This window comes from Cottoperca gobio, chromosome 22, assembly GCF_900634415.1.
Source record: "Cottoperca gobio chromosome 22, fCotGob3.1, whole genome shotgun sequence".
Taxonomy (NCBI): domain Eukaryota; kingdom Metazoa; phylum Chordata; class Actinopteri; order Perciformes; family Bovichtidae; genus Cottoperca; species Cottoperca gobio.
In genome coordinates this window covers 13,008,019-13,028,555 of record NC_041376.1, presented here as the reverse complement: position 1 = coordinate 13,028,555, position 20,537 = coordinate 13,008,019, and the positions used below count along the sequence as shown (strand labels likewise).

Here is a 20,537-nt window from a genome sequence, read left to right as displayed (position 1 = left end):
ATGCATAAATGACAGTGAGTGGATCAATGTTGCACTAGGAGAAAAAAAATGGGCAAAGATTAGCTGCTAGAAAATTGTATTGCTGATTAATATTAGTTTAATGTTTCTTTGATTGTAACCATGCTGTGTTCAGACTACACTAAGTACTGTCAGCAAATGCGTCACATCAATTTGAATTTGATTTGTAGGTTATTTTTCTCCCATTGGGGCTCAGACCAAGTTAAAGAGCATCACAGTGACTTGATCTGTTCATGTTGTAAGCGTACAGTAGACATACTGCACAGTCGTGGTAAACCCTGCTTGTTAATGCTTCAAACCAAAGGAAGTTGCAGTTCTCCAGTGCTTACTTCAGCCGCTAAAATCACACAATCGTAATCACAATATTTAGTTTGTTCCGTCTTTGCACTCTCTGAACCCATTTGTTGAATTTTGCATGGATGCAATTAAACGGCAGAGTAAGGCAGTCTGGCTGATTGGAGCCACAGAGATATAAACTACAACAACATACTATAACGAGGTTTGTGCTCTTTTTCTGGTCCTCTTTGCACATGGAATTGAAATTTGCCATTTTAATTGTGCACACTCTGCCCATCTCAGTTCATCTGGTTGGCTATTAAACTTTAACTAAGAAAGAGTCTGCATCAAGTGAATGGCTCCAGAGTGTGTAGTAGTGCCCAATATCTGATAAGTTCCCACATCCAATGGATGGGTTGTTTAATGCTAATATGCACCATAGAGTGCTGCAGGGATGACATCATTTTGTAGGCCAACCTGGAAGTTAGCATCACGCTGGTTCCCTCGACAAAAAGGCAATATTCCATTGGAGTATTGGACACATTCCTGGAACATGATTAGGTGTAAGGTGGTGTGAATGTAATGGCGAACGCAATTGTAGTGGTCTAATGGAAGCTCTGTCTTTCTTCATTCACAGGCTCCCATCGAAGCGGGTTTCTCAACGCACTTAAAGATAGTCCTGCCAGATATCCTTACTTGCTCTTGTTCTTTTGCCATTTACTGTGTCTGTTAAGTGTGATTGTCTGATTTGTATTCCATGATTTTCTTTTCTGTCCATAGTAACCAGACTAACTTGCCCAGCGAGGCCCATACAGGTCATTCAGTGAGTCAGAATTAATTTGCATAACATGCCTTTTCAAAGCATTCCCATCAATGGTCCCTGCCATTTTTTTCAGACTTGTATTACTTGCATAACTGGTGTACGTCTGATTAGTCATGTTCCATCAGGGTAACACGGCACGCAATGCAGCTCCTCACTCTGTCTCTGGCGATTGATTCAGTCGGTCTTTGATTTCATCTGGCTCTAACTTGCCCCCTTTCCCTCTACAGAGATGTTGTGTGAGTGAGCGCTGGCATGGATAGCTGCCAAGTGTGTGCAAGACGTCTTAAGCTGCAGCTGTTACAAATACCCTGCAAATCAGCTTGTTGTCTCGGTACAACAGTGATAATCATGTGGACTGTGGTAAATCCCAGCAGTTCAAATGTTTTATTTTGACATTGCAGGAAAGTTTGGCTTCACATCATTTGACCTGCATTTTTACTGCCTGGGTTTACAAAGCAGTCACTTAATGTCAGACTTCAATTAATCCTCTCCCAAACGCACATGTCTGAGTAGAGAGGGATATTTACTTCACATTTTAACCAACACTTTTTGATTATTACTGACTGCAGGATTCTGATTTTAAATAATACAGGAATCTGAACCAGGATATTATAATAACAGGAATTAATAGATGAGTTTGGAGAATCAGAATTGATTGAAATATAAATAATAGCCAAAACAATTTCTAAGCCACACATCAAGTTGAGAGCACAGGACTATGACACTGTCTCTCTGCCCTTCTCTCTATGGCAGAGTGAGATAACTGTTTCTCTTGCAGTGAAATGTGTGCCAAGCCAAGCTGATAACGGCCTGTGTCCTACAGGACTTTAATAAAGGGGACTTGCAGTCGATAGTATCGTAGCCGTCCTTTGTACTGGGTTAATGATGACATGTTTTGTCCTTGCTAAGAAGGGAAGAGGTTAGGAAGAGGGGGGGGGGGGAAGAAGCGGGAGATTAAGAGAGAAAAGTGGAGAGTGAGGGCATTTAGTTTATTTTTACAGTACAGTTTCCCAGACTGACTCATGGTCTTTGAGTATGTAATATTATACTGACCTACCAATATACCCCCAGGGACTTATCTGTACTAAATAGGGGATTGTTAGTGTCTATTTGTAGTTCTTATTTTATGAATAAGATAATCCTTTAGAGACTGTATCCTACAATGTAGTTAAGAGCCACTGTAGTTTTTTCTTCTTCATTAAGGCGGAAGAATTCATCTTGGACAGAGTCTGTGTTTGTGTGCTTTATGTGGAGCAGAGAAAATGAGCTGTGTTCCGCACTCCCAGCTAAATTAACTGGTAACTAGGTAATTGGCAAGAGGACAGCCCCGAGGCTGTAGGTCAATATGCTAGCTGGTAGAATTCGTACTATATTTTGTCCACGCTGGCTCCATATGGGTCTATCATGTCTGTGTATGTGCTTTCACATTGTTGTCCGTCTGCCACAGTTTTCATTTAATCCATTCTTACATTTAGTGAAACGATTATTCCTTAACTTAATGTTGTCACTGTGCTGGAGGTGGTGGTGTGTTTCTTCTCTGTCTGGTCCATAGTGGGCCTCTCAGGCTTCCATACCTACCTGATCAGCTCCAACCAGACCACCAATGAAGATGTGAGTATGAAACGGACATCAGACATCATGTCACTTCATGTTTACCCCCAAGTAAAGAATCATTGCTCTATAAGTTATGTCTTTTTTTCTGCTACACACACTATATTTGTTCAAAGATATTCATTTGAAATATGTATTAGATTTACAGTCTAGTATAATTTACTTTTCCTGTGCGAATTAGAAGTAGTTTGTATTCTTTAAGCTGCAATTACAGTGGAATTCAGTGGTTTTACATGTAGTAACATGTAGTATTTTCTTCATGTATACCTTTTATATTATAACATTTTTGCAGTTCTATAGTGTGGCCGGTTAGCTCAGTTGTTTAAAGCGTGATGCTAATAACTCAAAGGTCATGAGTTTGATCCCCATTCCGGGAAACATTTTTATCCCTAAAACTAGACACGATACACAAACATACTCTCTGGTGGGAGTCTTGATTTTTCTTCCAGTGACACTGGAGATATTTATCTCTGTTGTGTGGTGTCTTCCAGATAAAAGGTTCATGGTCTTCTAAAAGAGGGAAGGACAACTATAACCCCTACAGCCATGGCAATATATTCACCAACTGCTGTGCAGCACTGTGTGGACCTTTGCCACCGAGGTATGACGTGTGTGTGACTGTGTTCTTAAGAGGTGATTTATTCCCAGGTGCCCATTTGATGACACATAAGCCCGATCATTCACTGCCCTGAGAAAACACACTCAGTCATGTTTCACCTTTGCTGCAATAGGTCACAGCACCTGTTATTTCTCTCTCTCTCTCTCTCTCTCTCTCTCCCCCCCCCCCCTCCCCCCATTGTGATTTTGCGTTTTGACCAAAGGCTAAAATTGAACTGTTAGTCAAGGCTCCTGTTTGATGTGAGGAGCTGCTTTAAAACGAGCCTGCCTGCAGCCTTTTCTCTATACATAGCTACTAAGATACTGCAACAGTGGAAAGAATTTCAAGCCCATTTTAACCAAATCCAAGATCAAAGTTGGCTTGATGTATTTGATTTCACACTTTTGCTGGTCATGTGATTTAACAAAAATACAGGCCAACTGTCACAGCTACATTCTCTTATCCATGTGACTGTAAATGTCAGTACACATCGCACGTTCCCTCCCAGCTTCTTTCACTTCAGCCTTTCCCCCAACAATTCTCATTGCTCATCCGCAAAACTGTAGTTCTTGATTCCTGCGACTGAAACAACTCTTTCTTTTCTTTCATCATGACTAGAAATGTTTTCATGCTTAGCCACTGGACAGAGATACCTACTATCTGCTCTTATCTTTACTGGACACCGTACCCACTTTGCAAGTATACAACACTCACAATGACGCTGTCAAGACGTCACAAACATCACTTAGCCTTTGGAACTTGCAGCCTTTAACTTTGACTTTGCACACATGCAAACGGCAAGTTGGAGAAGCACACACTCTCTAGTTTAGCGCATGCATACAGTACTACTGAATACATGTATAGAGGTAATATATACTCACACATGACAGTATAAGTAAGTATACAAATGGGCAGTGATTTAAAGCTTTAGGCACCATTCTGTCAGTGTATCTGGCTGTGCTGTGCTGTGCTGTGCTCTGGCCGTCACAAGCTGTAAGTCACCAATAATGATTCCAGTGGGGGGCAAAGGAGAGTCCTCAATGCACAGGTGGCTGCCATCTGGCGTGTTTGTGTGTCAAGCCACAGGCATTGCACAGCTGGGCCCACCAGTAAGAAAGGAATGTTTCACCTCAGCCTCGGACTATGCAAGCAGTGCTGCCTCTCACACACACACACACACACAAATGCACACGGAGAAAAAAGCCTCTTGCATTTGATTCCCTGCTGAGACCTTACCTCACATTCTAATGCATCAGTCTACATGTTTTAATGCTAATTTCCTCCAGAACTGCATTCGCAGACGTTGCCGTATTCATTACCAGCAACACAAACCGCTGCTGTGGTTTTTCCGGATTTTCCGGATCTCTGTGAATCTAGTAAAGTGTTTCCACCTGCATGCAGCACAGTCATACTTGTAGGCTATTGTCTCTTTCAACAGTGTGGTACCACTGACACACAAGGTCATTTACACTCTGCTAAACCTTCCCACCTAACATTGAGTCAACCTGGCTGTAGATAACTATTAGCCTGCTGTTGCAGTCAGTGAAAGTGTCCGACCGTTTCTTTTGTGCCTTCAGTCCTCCAAAACAATGTATCGGTTAAACTGCTCTTCTGTATTTAATCTGTTACTGATGCCCACAAACAATGCTTTTCCCTCTTCTTTGTTTCTCTCTGACTAGCCTCATTGACAGACGGGGCTTTATCCAATCAGACACGCCACAGCTGGCACCACCAACCAATGGCATCACTATGTATGGCGCCACCCAGTCTCAGCAGAGCCACATGGTAAGACAATGACCTGACTCTCATTCCTCTAAGACACTACTCTGTCTGCTTTCTTACTTCTATAACGCTGTCAGCCGGAGTCGTCACGAGCGGTGTTCAGAGTGTTCAGAGACCAGAAGTGGGCAGTCACTTGATGGATGAAGGTTTAGGAACAGAATAGTTATTGATTAAACAGATTGGATACTTTCATGTCTGGCTGCCCTCTCTTCTTAAAATCTGAGTTTATTTATAATCGTGAAGATTTCTGTTGATTCGGCGACACCTGTGTGTTTTCAGTGGTGCAGTTTTATATACAGGAAACACAACTAGAGCAGCCACTTTGTCAAAAATACAACCGAAGAGAAACGGATGTTTCTGTTTACAGTGCAGCCAAACAAACTTGTGGTGTTATAATTAAAGAACTCAATAATTGGAATCCTAATAATTGGCTATTGGTTTAAGGACTGACATTGATGACGGGGTCTTCGCAGAGAGGGTAAAAGGCCCAGACGGCTTCACCTAATTCGCAAAACACTGCAGAATCAGACACGCTGCACCGTTCTCTCGCTCTCTCTATCAGACCTTGGACCCCAGTTAGTCTTTCTCATTCAACCAGATTGAAAGTGATGAAATTGCTTTGGATTGGAAAGAGCGAGTCAGTGATGTTTTCAATTTTGCATGTGTCGCTCCATGTCGTCTGAAAAATTAGGTCAGCAGTAACGTGCGTGCGTGCGTGCGTGCGTGCGCGTGCGATATAAGGGGTTTCCTGCTCATAATCCAAGTCTTGCAGTGAGCCCAAGAAAAACAATGAGCAAGAATCAAAGAGAGATGATATGTAATGCATTAGAACGTTTTGTATCTCACACGTTGAAAGTACACTACAGTCAGTGAACAGATATGTCCTGTAATGTTAATCTGTCCGGTGTCATGAAGAGCACATTGTTCTGACCAGTTTCCCTCTGGTGCCTAAATAGAAGCAACAAGTCTGCCGTTGTTCAGATCAGCCGTTAACCTCACACATTACATGCTAGATTTAAGGCCTATTCACACACAGCTACTAAACGTCTCTTACTGGTGCCCACAGTCATCTCGTTGTTCTCATCTATACTCGACCTCATCCTGTCAGTTCTCATTGAGACGTGGAACATGAATGTCGTCTGTCTCCAGGTCCTGAATGTGTGGGCTACTTGTAATGGGCTGAGAGCCATAGGAACATTCCCTTACGTTGGCACATTCAGAAATAACTGCCATCTGTTTTGCGTCGCGGTCATGATCAGCGGCCAGAGTTGTCCTATTGTGCCGGCTGCTGGACATTAATCTGCACACTGATACAGAGTCAGCTGTTTAATTAATATCCATTTGTTAAACTGTAACAAGCCACATTGGTAAGTGACGTTTTCTGAGTATTCTCATCAACTCACTTCATTGCTGATGAGCACCTAAACTTAAGACTCCCTGAGAATCTGCTCCTCCTCTGATTTAACTTCTCACCTGGCTGCAGTGATGTACAGGTGTACTCTAGGGCCCAGTGACATCGCTGTTGTCTGAATGTTAAAAAGAAAGGAATTTATATAATTGGAGACGCATGTTTATATCTCCAATTATCAGAGCTGAGTATCATTAATGACAATACCGTACCCTCAAGCAGCTGTACTTCTTGTCCCTCTGGTCTGAGGGCAGACTGGAGCTACAGTGACTCACTATCGCCTCCTAGACATGACGGGCCGGCACAGACGTCTTTAACATAACGTCAGCACTGTTACCTCTTCACATTCTGTTGATGATGTTAGTTTAATGTTTCAAGTTTAAGAACAATTATATTATTGACTTGTGCCTATCGCACATTAAGGCTGTTTATATTGTGCTGTGTTGGTGATGCATCGCGGTTTCTTTTGCATTTGGCCGATGGCAGCCCTGTTTCTTTGTGAAGTGCGTCTTTAATCGACGGCCTGGTATGTAGAAGCCTTGCAAACGGTTGCCATGGTAACAGTGTAGCCTCAATAACATAACCTCTTCATTTGTGATTTGGCAGGTCGGGGGAATTGACGGCAGTCATCATAGCCTCTAGTTAAAGGGTTTATCTCTGTTTTTATATCACTGTAAATTAAATATTTGGGGTTTGGACTAAAATAAGCAGTTTGATAACCATCCTTCCCAGTCCTATTCTTGCTCAGGTCAAATCAAACATTAGACCAGCTAAGTACCAGCCACATGGACAACATATTATCACAGCAGACTATAACCCTGAGGGCCGATATCTCCCAACTTGTTGCTAGAGTAAACCCTTTTATCTCGGGACGTGTTTAAAGATGGAACATAACTGGTGTCCTCTTTGGGACAGTTTTCATTTTATCTGAGCAACGTCATGTTCATCCTGCTAATGACTTTACAATTATTGAATTCAACTCGTAGTTGTGGCAGACTGTTAAATTGAAGACTCCCCTCACCAGTATGACAGTTATGAAAATATATATTAAGTAGTCAACATTGCACAAACTGTCAAAAGTAGGACTGCAACTGGTCATTATTTTCCTTCTAAATTGGTCATTTGGTCTGTAACATGGGAGAAAATAGTGAAAAATGTCTCCTGCAATTTCCAAGAGCCCAATGTGATGTCTTCAAATGACTTGTTTCTAAAGATGTTCACATAATGCTCACAAAGCTTCACAATGGAGTAGCTGGAAGAAGGAAATGTTTGCCATTTCTGCTTTGAAAATGATTAATTATCAAAACAGGTGTTTTTCTATGGATCGAATGAAGTTGAAATTACTCTCCACCACTAAAGTGATATAACCTTCCTATGTCATGTTGACAACTGTACACGGTCATGATATCGAGGTTTATTGTAGGATTAAAAAAAGCACTCATGTCCTTGTTGTGTCATCACCACCACGTGTGAAAGCCAACCAAAACATGGCCTGTGCTGCTTCACTGGCTGTCTGCTATCCAAGGTTAGTGTATCAGCAGTCTATGCACATATTGTTCCTTGTAGTTCTGCGTGTGTCTGCCGTGGGGGACGGACGGTGCTGAGTCAGACTAGTTCTGACTGTTTCTAAAACATGAGTGGGCCTGAAAGTAGAAAGAAAAGGACCCCGCGCTGTATCCACACGCACTGCTAATGATGTAGCTCTGCGCTAATGTGGCTGTGAGCGAGGTTTCCGTGTCATTTCAGTCCAATAACTCTTGCTCAAATTAGCCTCATCAATCTGGAGAGAGGCGAAGCTCGTAAAGGCGGTACGTCAAGAGCAGTGGATACGTGCAGCTGATCAGAGGATTGATAATACTTGAGAATGACATCTCTTCTACTGTCAAAGGTAGCTCAACTTCTGTTTAAATCACTTCTGTAATCTGCTCTTTTTAAATCGGTGAGATTGAGACCGAAAGGTGAGATGTCCAGGACAGTCAGACTTTGGGAGTGGTGTGAGATGGTAGGAGGCATCAAAGTACTTATGGCTTGTATGGCATGATTGCTCTGCGGGGATAAAGGGCTGATGGGGTTGAAGCTAATCTCTCAGTGGCTAATGTGTGGTATTGATGACTCGCCGTGTCCTAACCCAGTTTCTCTGCTCCAGTTTTAGACGTGTGATTTCCATTCTAAAGCGACGTAATAGAGATCAATAGATCATGAGGCTGTGACTTAATTGTCCTGTGTTTTCAACTCCCTGTTTTACCGGGACGGATGCACGAGCAGGCACAGGTTGTTTGTGTGGCTCTGCATTCTAACAAGGTTACTAACATCTCTTTTCCCTTCTTTTCCTCTCCCTTATCCAATCACCTACCCCCCTCCTCTGTTGTCTTTCCACATATTCTGTTCCTTGATCCCGTGTGTCGTTTCTTCTTGCCTCCATCTGATTTTCAACACTGCCTGCGCTGTTATTTCTTTTCTATTTCCGTCCTTCACCTCCGGCACCTTATCTATCTCTGACTTTCACATCCCTTCCTATATTCTTCTCTTCTCTGCTCACTGTTTTCTCTCAGTGTGACCAAGACCAGTGCATTCAGAGCACCAAATTCGTTTTGCAGGCCGCCACACCTCTCCTCCAGCAGCAGAGCAGCGATCCAGTCATCCTGACCGCCTCCCCTGAAAACGGAGGCGCTCTACCTGGCCGCACCTCCCTCGGCCTGGGCGGCCCGTGCACCTCACTCCCCCTGGGCCAGCCCACCCCTCCGACGTCCACCCCCAGCCTCAGCTGCCACGAGTCCACGGACATGCTGCCAATCCACGGACACAGCCACACACACAACCACAGCCACCCTCACCAAGAGCCGATGGCTCACCACTGCTTTCTCACACCAGAGGAGGTGCCCTCGCCGCCAGGTATGCTTCCCTGCGGCAGCCCCATGGGTCACAGCCACACGATGCAGGCCGGCTTCTACAACCCAGCCAGCCAGGACTCACTACACGAGGACTCTGTCAGAGGATTGGTAAAGCTCAGCTCTGTCTGACAATGGGATGTATACCCCCTCCCACCTGAAAACATGCCCCCAACCCATGAAACTCTCCTGTGGCACGTTTGGAGCAGCTCGCTCTCACCCTGAACTAGTTTTCCTTTCTCTCCCCAGCAGGACTTGAGAACTGAAAAAGACTGTGGTTTAAATTCAGCTGCTAGAAATTGTGGAATTTAACTGAACCGAAGTGAAACCAGTTGTCCTCAGCCAATGTCTTGCCAAACCTCTTCGCTGGAGCAGGGAGAGATGTTTTCTAGTGTGGTGTCCTGTATGACACAACAAGACTTTTTTTATTTTTACTTCAAGGGAAGCATATTCCATTGGCTCCTGCACAGGGGAGTTTCTTCTTCAAAGTGGCGTATGTCTGTGAGCCATGTCGAGCAAAAAAAGTAAATGACATTTTTGGTCAAAATGATGAATTCCTGTGAATGGATCACAGCTTTGACAGTTTTCTTTGGTAAAACAAACTTTAGCCTATTTGCCTGTTGCTGATTGGACAGTGTCTTTTGCCTTTTTTTTTTTTTCTTGGACATTCTCAGCAGTGCAATGGTTGATGTCATCATGTTGCATATCATCCTGCTTTTTCTATGTAAAAGAAATAAGAGACTGTTGTACTGTACCATGGTTATTACAAATCTTACAAATTATTATATTTCCTGTGGATATCAATAAAGCGCCAACTTTTTATCAGATACGATTGCATTGATATTGAGGTTTAGAAGACATAATGTGTTCAAAGTTCATCTTCTTACTGATGACAGAATAAAAACAAGTTTGTCGGATGAATGTTGCAAAAAAAAATCATCCGACTTTCTGTAGACTTTTCTGTCTCCCATTCATCCTGACTGACTCCTGGTAAGGCCTAACGCACTGATGGACCAACACAAGGACTTGGTTTATATACTGAATAGCAGTGGTTTGTGACGTGTCTGGGTAGTAAAAGGCAGTTAATCAATATTTAATTATCTCCTACCACCTGGTGGTTGAGTGAGAGTACTGCAGGAATAAGTGTAGTTTATTTTCTTAACCTTAAACTATATTGTACATATCAAAACTATCAGACACCTACATTCTGACTAATGTAACTTTAGTCTGCAATAACTAATATACATTTTAAAAAGTAGATAAAATGACTACATGTAATGTGAAGGGTTGTTCTAGTGAGGGACTTGCAGATTGAACAAGACTGTTGTTCCCCGTAGATCTATTCTCTTCCCCTGCCTGGACCTTTACTTCCTGTCTGCTCTCGTTAACCTTGTTTCCATACGGAGCTGTATTCAGACAAAAACATATTTTAAAACTTATTTTTACTACTTGGCACCAGACAGTTGTCAGGTGAAGTCGGCTGAAGCGAAAGACTTCCAAAAGAGCTAGAATATCACATGGTTCCACAGGTCTGTTTGTGAAAATAGACATTGAAAGATCTTTTAGAGTTTATATATTTTGTTGAAGAGTAGAACTTTAGGTTATTAAGTAGGCTAGATTCAGCTGTCTGCATGAATATCTGTAAAGTCCTTGAATGTCATGTTTAAGGTTTGGGAACCCTGATATTTGACTTGCATTCATCCTGTAGACACTGACATGAATCCAAATGAATGTTAATGTTGCTTTGGGTCCGTTTGATGTGTAAATAAGGCACTTTCTGCCAACACCTTCACTCTGGTTAATATCTTCGTGTTGTGTTTACAGCCTGTTACGCCCCTCTAGTGGCCAATAATATCAATTACATTACAAATTAAAGCAGGTTTACCAAACCATCTAGAAATATTAAACAGTGGATACAAAATGATAATAGTAACACATTTATTTGTTAATAAATCATTTATGATACATAGGGGGATTTTTCATCCATATTTTACAACAATTACAGACAATGCAAAGAAAACCATTGACATTGGAAAAATATCCCAGATTAATTTTTTTATATCATTTGAGCATTGCTCATTGCAGCACTGAGTGAGAGCAGTGACATGATGGACACAGATTCCACTATATTCTACAGCTTGCATAAAGATTGCAACATGTCATTTGTTAGGTTATTGAAATGGTTACATTTTAAACGGACCCTGTACTGCACTGTGCTTGAGTTCTGCTGCACCATTTACATGTTAAATTGATTTTAATGTCAAGAGCATGGGACGCTGTGTTATCTGTGAATCCTGAGGATTACGACCTTTTATAGCAAACTGAAAAGTGCGCATACCCTAAGTAGGCACGTCCTGTTAAATTAAAATACAGAATTGCGGATGAAAATGATTTTGAACACATTCATTATTTAGCAATGATGATTTTTTTTATTGGCTGTACAATAAATGAGTCTTTATTGGGCCTTGCTCCTGTCTTGGCATTTAAACAAAGCCAAGTGCTTATGAACATTTACACACATTTCCTGTTTTGTACAGTGCGCTAAAAGGCGTATCACAGCAGAGATGCACTAGAGACGGTATAAGAAATCAAGGCAAACCTAACTTGTAGCTGTAAACAGTCATGGTGGCTCACGGGCTGACGCTCCGGCACAGCTAACTCATGCATCAGTCGTCAAGCCAGGGTTGGAAACATGGACCATGAATACTCCATGGTAGGGCCTGTCCATGGTCCTTGGTCACCAGAAATGCTAGACTAGCTTAAAATCAGTGACCCGCGGTTGCTGCAAGACTAACCCGACCTGAAGTCGGCACAGGGTTTGCAGTTTTCAGCATCCATTGTCTGGGTCATTGCGTCTAAGCTAATTTAGCATCGTTAACCAGAACACAACAGTGTCTGTAACGCTGGCTTCAGTGTAAGTCTAGAGTCCCGAGTCAGTCACCACAGTTTCACATCATTGAGCTCCAGGTCCCCCATGATCTCCAACTGGTCAATGCTTCTCAGGTCCTGCACCCGATGTCTGAACTCAAACAAGTGTGATCCATTCACTGCCAGCTTGAACTGATGAGGCTGACAGAGGATGAGAATCTGACGGAAAGAAATACTGAGGAATAGTCAATCATTACAGAGCACACAGGCATAATGATCGACTTGTGATTACATAAACATCTAATACAGTGGCAGCAGAAGCCCTTCAAAAGTTGTAGGTGTTTCATTCCAAGGTTACAATCATTTCACTTTAGTTAAGTTTTAGTTATTTCAGTTTTTAATATAAATAGTTTGTTTTTGTTAGGGACAGGTATAATGTCTGAGAAGTATGTAGCTGCAAGTAAAGGATATTGTTTTTATTTAGTTACAGCAATATATTTCACTGCTTATTTTCATTTATGACAATAACCCTGGTTCATACCTCAAAGTATTCCCCTGACGAGAAGGGAAAGAAGGGCAGCTCCCGCTCCTCCTGCCCCCACGACTCGCTCAGGTACGAGTTCCTGACGAACGCACTCGACTTCATGCGAGGGTTCAATTGGAGAGCGATGTTCTCTGTCCTGCTGTTGCGGAAGTTCACTGTAAAACTGGAAGAAGCGTTGGATTAAAGGTAAATCTTTTATGTTTTTTTAAAGAAATGTTGCCGTTACAAGAGACAAAATAACAATCGACCTGCAAACATATCAGTGAGACATGCACATCAGATTGCTTTTATATGTCATGTCGAGGTGTCACATTACCTGTGAGGGTACATGCTGACCTGTCCTTTGATTGTGATGTGCTGCCCGGGGCTCAGTCCTTTCAGTATACTGCCTTTGTAAGGGAGGCTCTGGAATAAGAACATAACATTTGTCACATTTTATGTAATTATTTTCACTATCGAATAATCTGCAGATAATTTTCTCAACATTTTTCCACTATAAATGTTGAATTTCCTCCATTTCAAGGTGACGTCTTCAAATGTCGGGCCAACTGTTCAAACCCATCATACATCACAAGACGGCCGCAACCAGCACATATTTCACATTTGTACTTTAAATTACTAAACCGATTAGCAAAATATTCTGTTGATCCACTAATCAACTTATTGTTGCAACTCTGAGCACTATATATGTGTATATACACACGTACGTGTATATATACACGTGTATATATATAACAAATAATGTATATAGGACATCTAGCTGAAGCTAAATTGCAGCCCTGTGTGAATCTGTGTGTGAACATGACAGTATACACAGACGTATAGGTGTGAGAGTATGAGTGAAATTACTCAGTGGTCATTTTATTAGGTACACCTGTACACTCTAATGCAACTCAATACAACAGCTGTGCTATAAATTCTACCTTTATGAAGTTTATAATATTTGTTTTTATCGGTTTGCTTTGTGTCATTTTGGTGGTGTTGTGAAGAAGAGGGGGATTATGGGAGTTTGTCAGCTTCTCCCGGTTAGGATTCCGTCATCGTTCATCGTTCAGGAGGTTTTATTTTTACCAGGAGCCGAATGATCCCCAGAGGTCTGCTCCTCTCCAAAACAAACGGACACGGTGAATAAAAAAATTAAAAAATTTACGACAGCTTCTGGGAGGTAACCACAACGCTGGTGCATGCTATGGCCCAGCATGCACCCTGTAACACTTTTCTACTTATTCCAAACTCTTCGTTGATGCCTCTGTGAATAGACGGAGTATAAGTTTAAGTGCTGTATTATGTATATGGGAAAAAGGGGAATATTTAGTGGATTATTAGGTAAATGATAATTACAATTTCTCACAATTTCTGTGTTACTTTCACAGTTTTTGGCCATTCTTCCTACTCGTAATAATTACATTGTACTCATCAAGTTAATCATTTTGAGTGCCTTTGCTCTGGGTTTCCCCTCCAGAGAAAGTGGTTTAGATAATCTAAACGGTCTTGTTTACAACCTGTTGGACTGCCTGAGGGCTCATATTTTCTGCCCCACTAGACTTTGTTGTAGCGATGCTGCCATGTATCCAGATCTAATAAAACGAAACCTTCCTTTAAAATCTGCATACTGAAGTGAAGTCTACAGTGCACAAACAAATGAATGATTTAGAGAAATGTGATCCAGTTTTCACGGCATCACAAGATACTGGGCACATTGAGGCTTAATGGGGAAAGAAAAACTCACCAAGTCACCTGATTCTGAATATATTGCCTGAGAGAAAAGAAAGGATTTAGAACACATTTGGAGATAATTAATCACATATGTTCATAAAAGAAACACATCTGACCAGCTTGTGAGGACAAAATAAAGCAAACAGGGGAATGTACTCACGGAGTTTGGGATGTAGCCAATAGCGTGCACCCTGACATTCCCAGAAATAGAAAATGTATCGACCCTGTTTAGTGGGATTTTGTGCTTGTATTCCAGCAGGTGAGTGCCGTTTACTGCCACCTATGGGTGAAGACAAGTATTTAAGTATCCTATTTTTCCATCAATCAAATTGCCTTTTTCCTTGTTACTACACAGGCTTATCGATGCCTTCATCCTTAACAGCCTGGGTTCACTGGCCTTGAAGACGTCTTCATGCACCAGGATGATGGTCTCGAAGGGGGCTCCGCGTTTGTAGGGCAGCTGATGGAGTGTTTCCTCTTTACCCCAGCTCTCCTGCAGCAGGGAGTTACACACCACACGGGGCGAGTCTTTAAAGCGAGGGCTGAAGTGGAGGGCGACGTCAGAGCGCGGCTTGGTGCTGCAGCCGCTCGACAGGTCGAACTGAAACCTGCAGAGAGGGTGCACAGCGAGGCTGGGTTATTAACCGGGCAAAGTGGGCAACTGCCCCGGGGCTTCCAAGTTCACGTCATGTCAAAGGGGGAGTTTGCACCTCTTAAGAACCTCATCAACAAGGGCAGGTCCTTGTATAGAGGCCCTGAGTCAAAGTCTAGTTCTAGTTCTTTTTCACCAAAAAAGAATAATGACTTAAAGGGGCCCAAACTACCTACACTCTAACTTATCAAGGTGGAGAATTATCTTTCAAGCTCAAATTATTTCAGTTTGTGTTCACATTGTGCATATTCATAAATGAGTTTGTGTTTAATCAATCTGCCACAACAAAACAGGGTGCATATACAAAGCACAGAGATTAGTTGTTGGGAGTCAGTAGAAACCCTTGGTGTGGTGTAGCAAGAGGACACAAGCATTTATAATGCAGTACATTGCTTTGCTGCTGTGCGTTAACTCCCGTCTGTTTCTCCAAACTGGGGGCGTGCCGACCGGCATCTACTGACTATGGATAAGTACCTCGTACAGCCCCACTTCCAAAGATCCAAACTATCACATGGTTCTGGGGCCAAACCTGATCTCTGACCTCCAGGCGGAGTCATATCTGAGATAAAATGAATACAAACTGTTCTTGTAGTAGATATATTATTAAATCCTTTAAAAGTGATATCTTCGAGGGGAATTATTATTATAAGTTCCTCCACTGTGTCCACAGAACAAGACCAGTTGCTCCCATAGGGGTGACCTCGAGGGTGAACTGCTAGATTTGTTCATTACTATTTTTTATTCTACACTTTTGTTTCAACGCCTAAAAAACAAGCCAAGAATTACGTGAAATGAAAATAAATAGATTTAACCAACGTGTACTTATATTGTGATTGAGAATAGACTGTTGAGTAAATATTGATGTTACATCAGTTTCATTTTTTTAGGACTTTGTTGAATCTAATTTAGAAATGTGCTTGTGTATATGTGTCCATGAAAATAAAAACACTTTGAGGGAGTGCCATGGTTGTTTTTTTTTTTTAAAGAGTGTGAACCACTGAACACGGTTTAGACGTTTTTCCAGATTAAATTCAAATAACATGCTTTGTGTTTACCAATCAAATCTTAGACATATTCATAAAGCTGGCACTTCTTCTCTGCATTTGTCTTATTCAATTACATCTTACCGGTCAGCATCTGGGGGCACAGTGCCCTGGATGATGATGATCTCCCCAGGGTGCAGGCCTCCAGGTATGGGCCCTGTGTATGGGATCACCTGAGGTGGAGAGTTAACGTTAAAGCACTGGACACCTGCACTGACAGCATCTGAAGACATGCTGCCTGAAACCAGGGAGCTAACATTAAACGCCTCTGTGATGTAATAGCATTGGCCTTCTAATATCTCGGATTAGTTGACGTCCAGTATGCAGGCCGTTTATAGACAGCTGATGCTGCACACAGTGTTTAGCTGTATTATGAGCTACATGAGGGTCTATTGATCATTGCATGATGGCATCAGAGGGACTGATGTGGATAATAATAACAAGCCTCTTACCGGATTCAGGACAGTGTGTTTCGCATTTGCCACAGACATCGAGCTTCTTGTGTCAGACTACAACATGCAGCTGTGCTGAAAGACAACAGTCTGTCTGTGGTGTCTGCGGTAAATATGACCGGTTAGCAGCTCTCCTGCACTACACGGGAATGATGGCAGTGGGCATCTTCTCTCCATCTGCCCCGAACACTGAGCGCATGCGCAAATCATACCACGTGATCAGGTCCGCTGACTCTCCGTTAACTGTTAGATGTGGTTAAACCTTCATTTCACCAGAAGAAAAATAATTATTAAATATGCCGTCTTCTCTTAGGCAAATATGCTATTTTTAAAAAGTTGACAAATGATGTGAAACTATATGTATATTTTAATAAATAGTAATATAATAATAAATATTATTAATTTAATTGTAGAACAACTAGTTAGCATTTATATTCAAATGTAACAGTTCAACAACCACAACAATAATAATACAATTTAACTAACATTAAAACCGTTAGTAATTATTGGAAAGTAAGTGCACTTTCATCTTTAATTGCACTTTAAGAAATGTTTAGTTTGTGATGTTGAAAAGTTTTGATTTGTTTAGTTGTTTATCTCTGTGGAAATCAACACTTAGAACATGTGACATTAAGACAAAACAGAAAACCTTTAGGCATCATAATGAAATATAAATAACATTTAATACATTAAACATGGTAGCAGCACATACGATCATTATAATCTAATAAAAGAAAAACAAAACAATAATGTAAAATAATAACTTAACAGAAAAGGTAAGCAATAAAATATAAAATTCAAGAAATATTGAGTTTCACTTCCTGTTATTCGATGACACGCCGTATATTTGCAATAAGAAATCTTAAACCCTGGTTAAAACTTATCTTTTACATCCATGAGTTAAAAGCAAGGTGGAGGCGAAGACTCTCTGGCGCCATCTGGTCTTCAGGATTATACAGTTTCGTTTCTCCAAAATCCATGCGTCACTGCAGTGCGTCAGACCAGAAAAATACATGGACCCGAGTGAGTATCACTGTTTACCTAAACGTTTTCCTCATTAAAAATAATATTCAAATGTACCAGGGCGAATGTTTAAAGAATGTAAAGCCCGAACTGTTCATATTGTTTTGGGTTTTCCTATTGTGTTTCAGAAAAGGCTGTCGTCATTGGAGTAGGAGCAGCAACAGGAGCAGGTAAGACTTTGTACAACCTTTATATCGCAGCCAGTGTTTACTTATTCAACTGTTTAATGTGGAAAATACATTTAAAAAAATCTCTACTGGGTTTTGTGTAGTAGTTGCTGCGGTCGGGATTCCTGTTGTTCTGGGTGCTGTAGGTTTCACCACAGCTGGAATAGCTGCAGGCTCCTGGGCTGCCGGCATGATGTCTGCTGCTGCTGTGGCTAACGGAGGAGCAGTGGCAGCTGGAAGTACAGTGGCTGTTTTGCAGGCAGCAGGTAAACTTTAAACAAAGGCAAACACGTGACAAAACTGTGTGACGTATGCGTGCGACTCCATTTTGGATGAATAACAAATCAACAATGGCGTCTAAAGTGAACAACAACAACTCCGACTTCTTCAAAGTATTGTGACTCTCTGGAGTCCTCTGCAAAGGCAAGATTCAGAGAAAAGGTCCAAATGTGACCCGTACACGCTAAAGCCGTCGGATTATATTGAGGATTTAGATTCATTACCGCCGATTGAATATCCGGATATTGTGAACTACCTTGTGCTTCAAACGTCGTGGGCAACCAACGCACAAATGAAGGCATACAAGAGCTTAGATGCTTATAATGTCTTTGTTTATGGCTGGGTTGGTAGTCTTCTTACCAAACCAGTGAAAGATAACGGTGCTTGTCCATGCCCGTGTAAATCACTCTCGCAGACAAGGACTACTCGTTTCGATTGAAGTTGCTAGGCTTGCCATCACTAAAATACAGACGCCGCAGAGGAGACATGATTGTCACGTATCAACTCCTGAACAACAAATACAAGGTGGACACGGATACGTTATTCCCCAGACACAGCAGTGACAGGACTCGAGGACACTCTCTGAAGTTGATCAAACCCAGAGCGAACCGACAGATAAGACGACAGTTCTTTAGTAACCGAATCATAAACGACTGGAACTCTCTACCAAACCACGTTGTGACAGCCCCCTGACGCTTTTAAATCTGGACTAGACAAACACTGGAGGGACTATCTCTACAACTACTAGCGTTTTATCTTACCAGATATAAAGCGGACGCCACACACACGGGTGAATTGTGCTTTTTCTTCTGTTAAATCCTCACGAGTTATGTTGCTAAACCAGCTTACGGCGTTCAGTAGACAGCAATTCATCCCTCTATTGTGGATCGTTGTTTTTGATGATTTTAGGAAATCTAAAGAACCGTTTCTCTGGGTCACGAGTAGCGTTATGACCACAAGTATACACTGCGCACTAGGTTGGCATTTTCTTTCAATCTTAGACGTTTAAATGCAAACTAAATTACGAAGCGTTGCAGCAACTCCCACGTGAACGGCCGCAGTCTTGGTTGTGTATATCATCCAACATGGCTGAATTACGGGTTGGGAAATAAGCGTGACGTCACATGCACACGATCAATAGTATTTAAATCTTAATGATGAGATAATCATTGCTGGAACAATTATAAAAGGGGAATCGACAACAACAAACCAATAACAACAGCAATAGCAGTGTCACACTAGACACTTATTAATAAGCTTGTGTGGATAACTAGTGCAGTGTTCAACAAAATAAAGTGTTTATTTGGCTACTACTGAATGATACTACTGTGATGATGTAATGCTACTGTTTCAGAGACTTTTAGTTGAGAGACTCTGGCTTCTCTGTAGATCCATACCTTGATATAAAGCCTGTGTATTCCTCCTGTAGGTGCAACTGGTGTATCAGGACTTGTCACTGCAGCTGTGTCCAGTGTTGGAGCAGCATCGGCATGGCTGGTCAGCAACATCCATCGAAAACGTTGAGGGGAGAAGATGCATGTGATAGATCCATATGCATATGCATATCTATTGGCCCTTAAAGTGAAATGAAATTTCATCCTTGTGATGGTGCAAGAGGAGGTCATCCATGTCAGTCGGCTTCATCCTCTGGGAACCATAAATACTTCTGTATGAAAATTAAATGTAAATCCATCCAATAGTTTTTTAGATATTTCAGTCTGGTCTATTTTTGTGAATACAAACTCAATATAAATGCAGTTATTAGTAATAGGCCACTGCAGCCGTGTCTGTTATGATGCTTGTCGTTGGATGAGTTCACCTGCGTTCATCACAACTTGAACGGGAAATGATTTAGATGTTGACCATCTTTAATTTTGTGTGAACAGGTTAACTTTAATTTCCCCAAAACGCAGCATAAAGGGACTTTGAACTGAGGAAGCTTTGTTGACTGATACATTTCACATAGCAGGTCCACAGTCCACAGTATTACATTCAGGTGATTGCAGGACCATGAGATGTGCCTTGACTCAAATAGCAGATCTGAATTTAATTCTCCCTGTTTTATTTGCAATAAACTCTTAGTATACATGAATATAAATGGTGAAGACATTATATCCTCAAAGTAGCTTCAGGTCCATGCTGGAATAACACTATTATGATCTTTAAGTATAAATACTGAATATTGTACTAATTACTTTGAACTTGATAAGATCCGCCACGACCTTCTGGGCCAAAGCATTATTTTCTTCAGAGACTTCAAGATGAAAGTTTGTCCTGAATGCTGGTTTGAAGGAGCAGGCAGAACTAAGCTGGTTCAGCAAATATTTAGTGTTCCTGTCTTTTGTGTTTCTCCTGCTCTAAATATAGCCATGACATCATCAGAAATGAT

General features: G+C 41.6%; 3 protein-coding genes and 1 long non-coding RNA gene across 5 annotated transcripts in view; 3 read left to right on the top strand and 1 right to left on the bottom strand.

Annotated features, from left to right (window-relative positions):
• Positions 1–10,231, top strand: part of zdhhc14 (zDHHC palmitoyltransferase 14) — a 45,968-nt gene extending 35,737 nt beyond the window's left edge. The window contains exons 7-11 of one of the 2 annotated variants that reach the window (XM_029460843.1): positions 932–980; positions 2,626–2,728; positions 3,220–3,329; positions 5,006–5,111; positions 9,069–10,231. In XM_029460843.1, coding sequence (XP_029316703.1) covers positions 932–980; positions 2,626–2,728; positions 3,220–3,329; positions 5,006–5,111; positions 9,069–9,536 — 836 coding nt within the window. In that variant the 3' untranslated portion in view covers positions 9,537–10,231. The remainder of the gene's footprint in view (positions 1–931; positions 981–2,625; positions 2,729–3,219; positions 3,330–5,005; positions 5,112–9,068) is intronic. The other variant, XM_029460844.1, reaches the window with a different exon arrangement.
• Positions 10,232–11,337: 1,106 nt separating this feature from the next.
• On the bottom strand, positions 11,338–17,114 carry lgals8b (galectin 8b). Its single transcript, XM_029460845.1, has 8 exons — positions 16,680–17,114; positions 16,312–16,400; positions 14,930–15,140; positions 14,693–14,812; positions 14,546–14,572; positions 13,133–13,221; positions 12,814–12,979; positions 11,338–12,491 (listed from the first exon to the last, which is right to left on the bottom strand). The coding sequence occupies exons 1-8, from the start codon at positions 16,716–16,718 to the stop codon at positions 12,342–12,344; spliced, it is 891 nt and encodes a 296-aa protein (XP_029316705.1). The 5' UTR covers positions 16,719–17,114; the 3' UTR covers positions 11,338–12,341.
• On the top strand, positions 13,128–16,143 carry LOC115027484 (uncharacterized). The gene is made up of 2 exons (XR_003834382.1): positions 13,128–13,940; positions 14,888–16,143. It is a non-coding gene; the product is annotated as an uncharacterized LOC115027484 (long non-coding RNA).
• A 469-nt stretch (positions 17,115–17,583) lies between the features above and the next one.
• On the top strand, positions 17,584–19,859 carry LOC115027483 (interferon alpha-inducible protein 27-like protein 2A). Its single transcript, XM_029460846.1, has 4 exons — positions 17,584–17,702; positions 17,831–17,872; positions 17,974–18,135; positions 19,578–19,859. The coding sequence occupies exons 1-4, from the start codon at positions 17,693–17,695 to the stop codon at positions 19,670–19,672; spliced, it is 309 nt and encodes a 102-aa protein (XP_029316706.1). The 5' UTR covers positions 17,584–17,692; the 3' UTR covers positions 19,673–19,859.
• Positions 19,860–20,537: the final 678 nt, after the last annotated feature.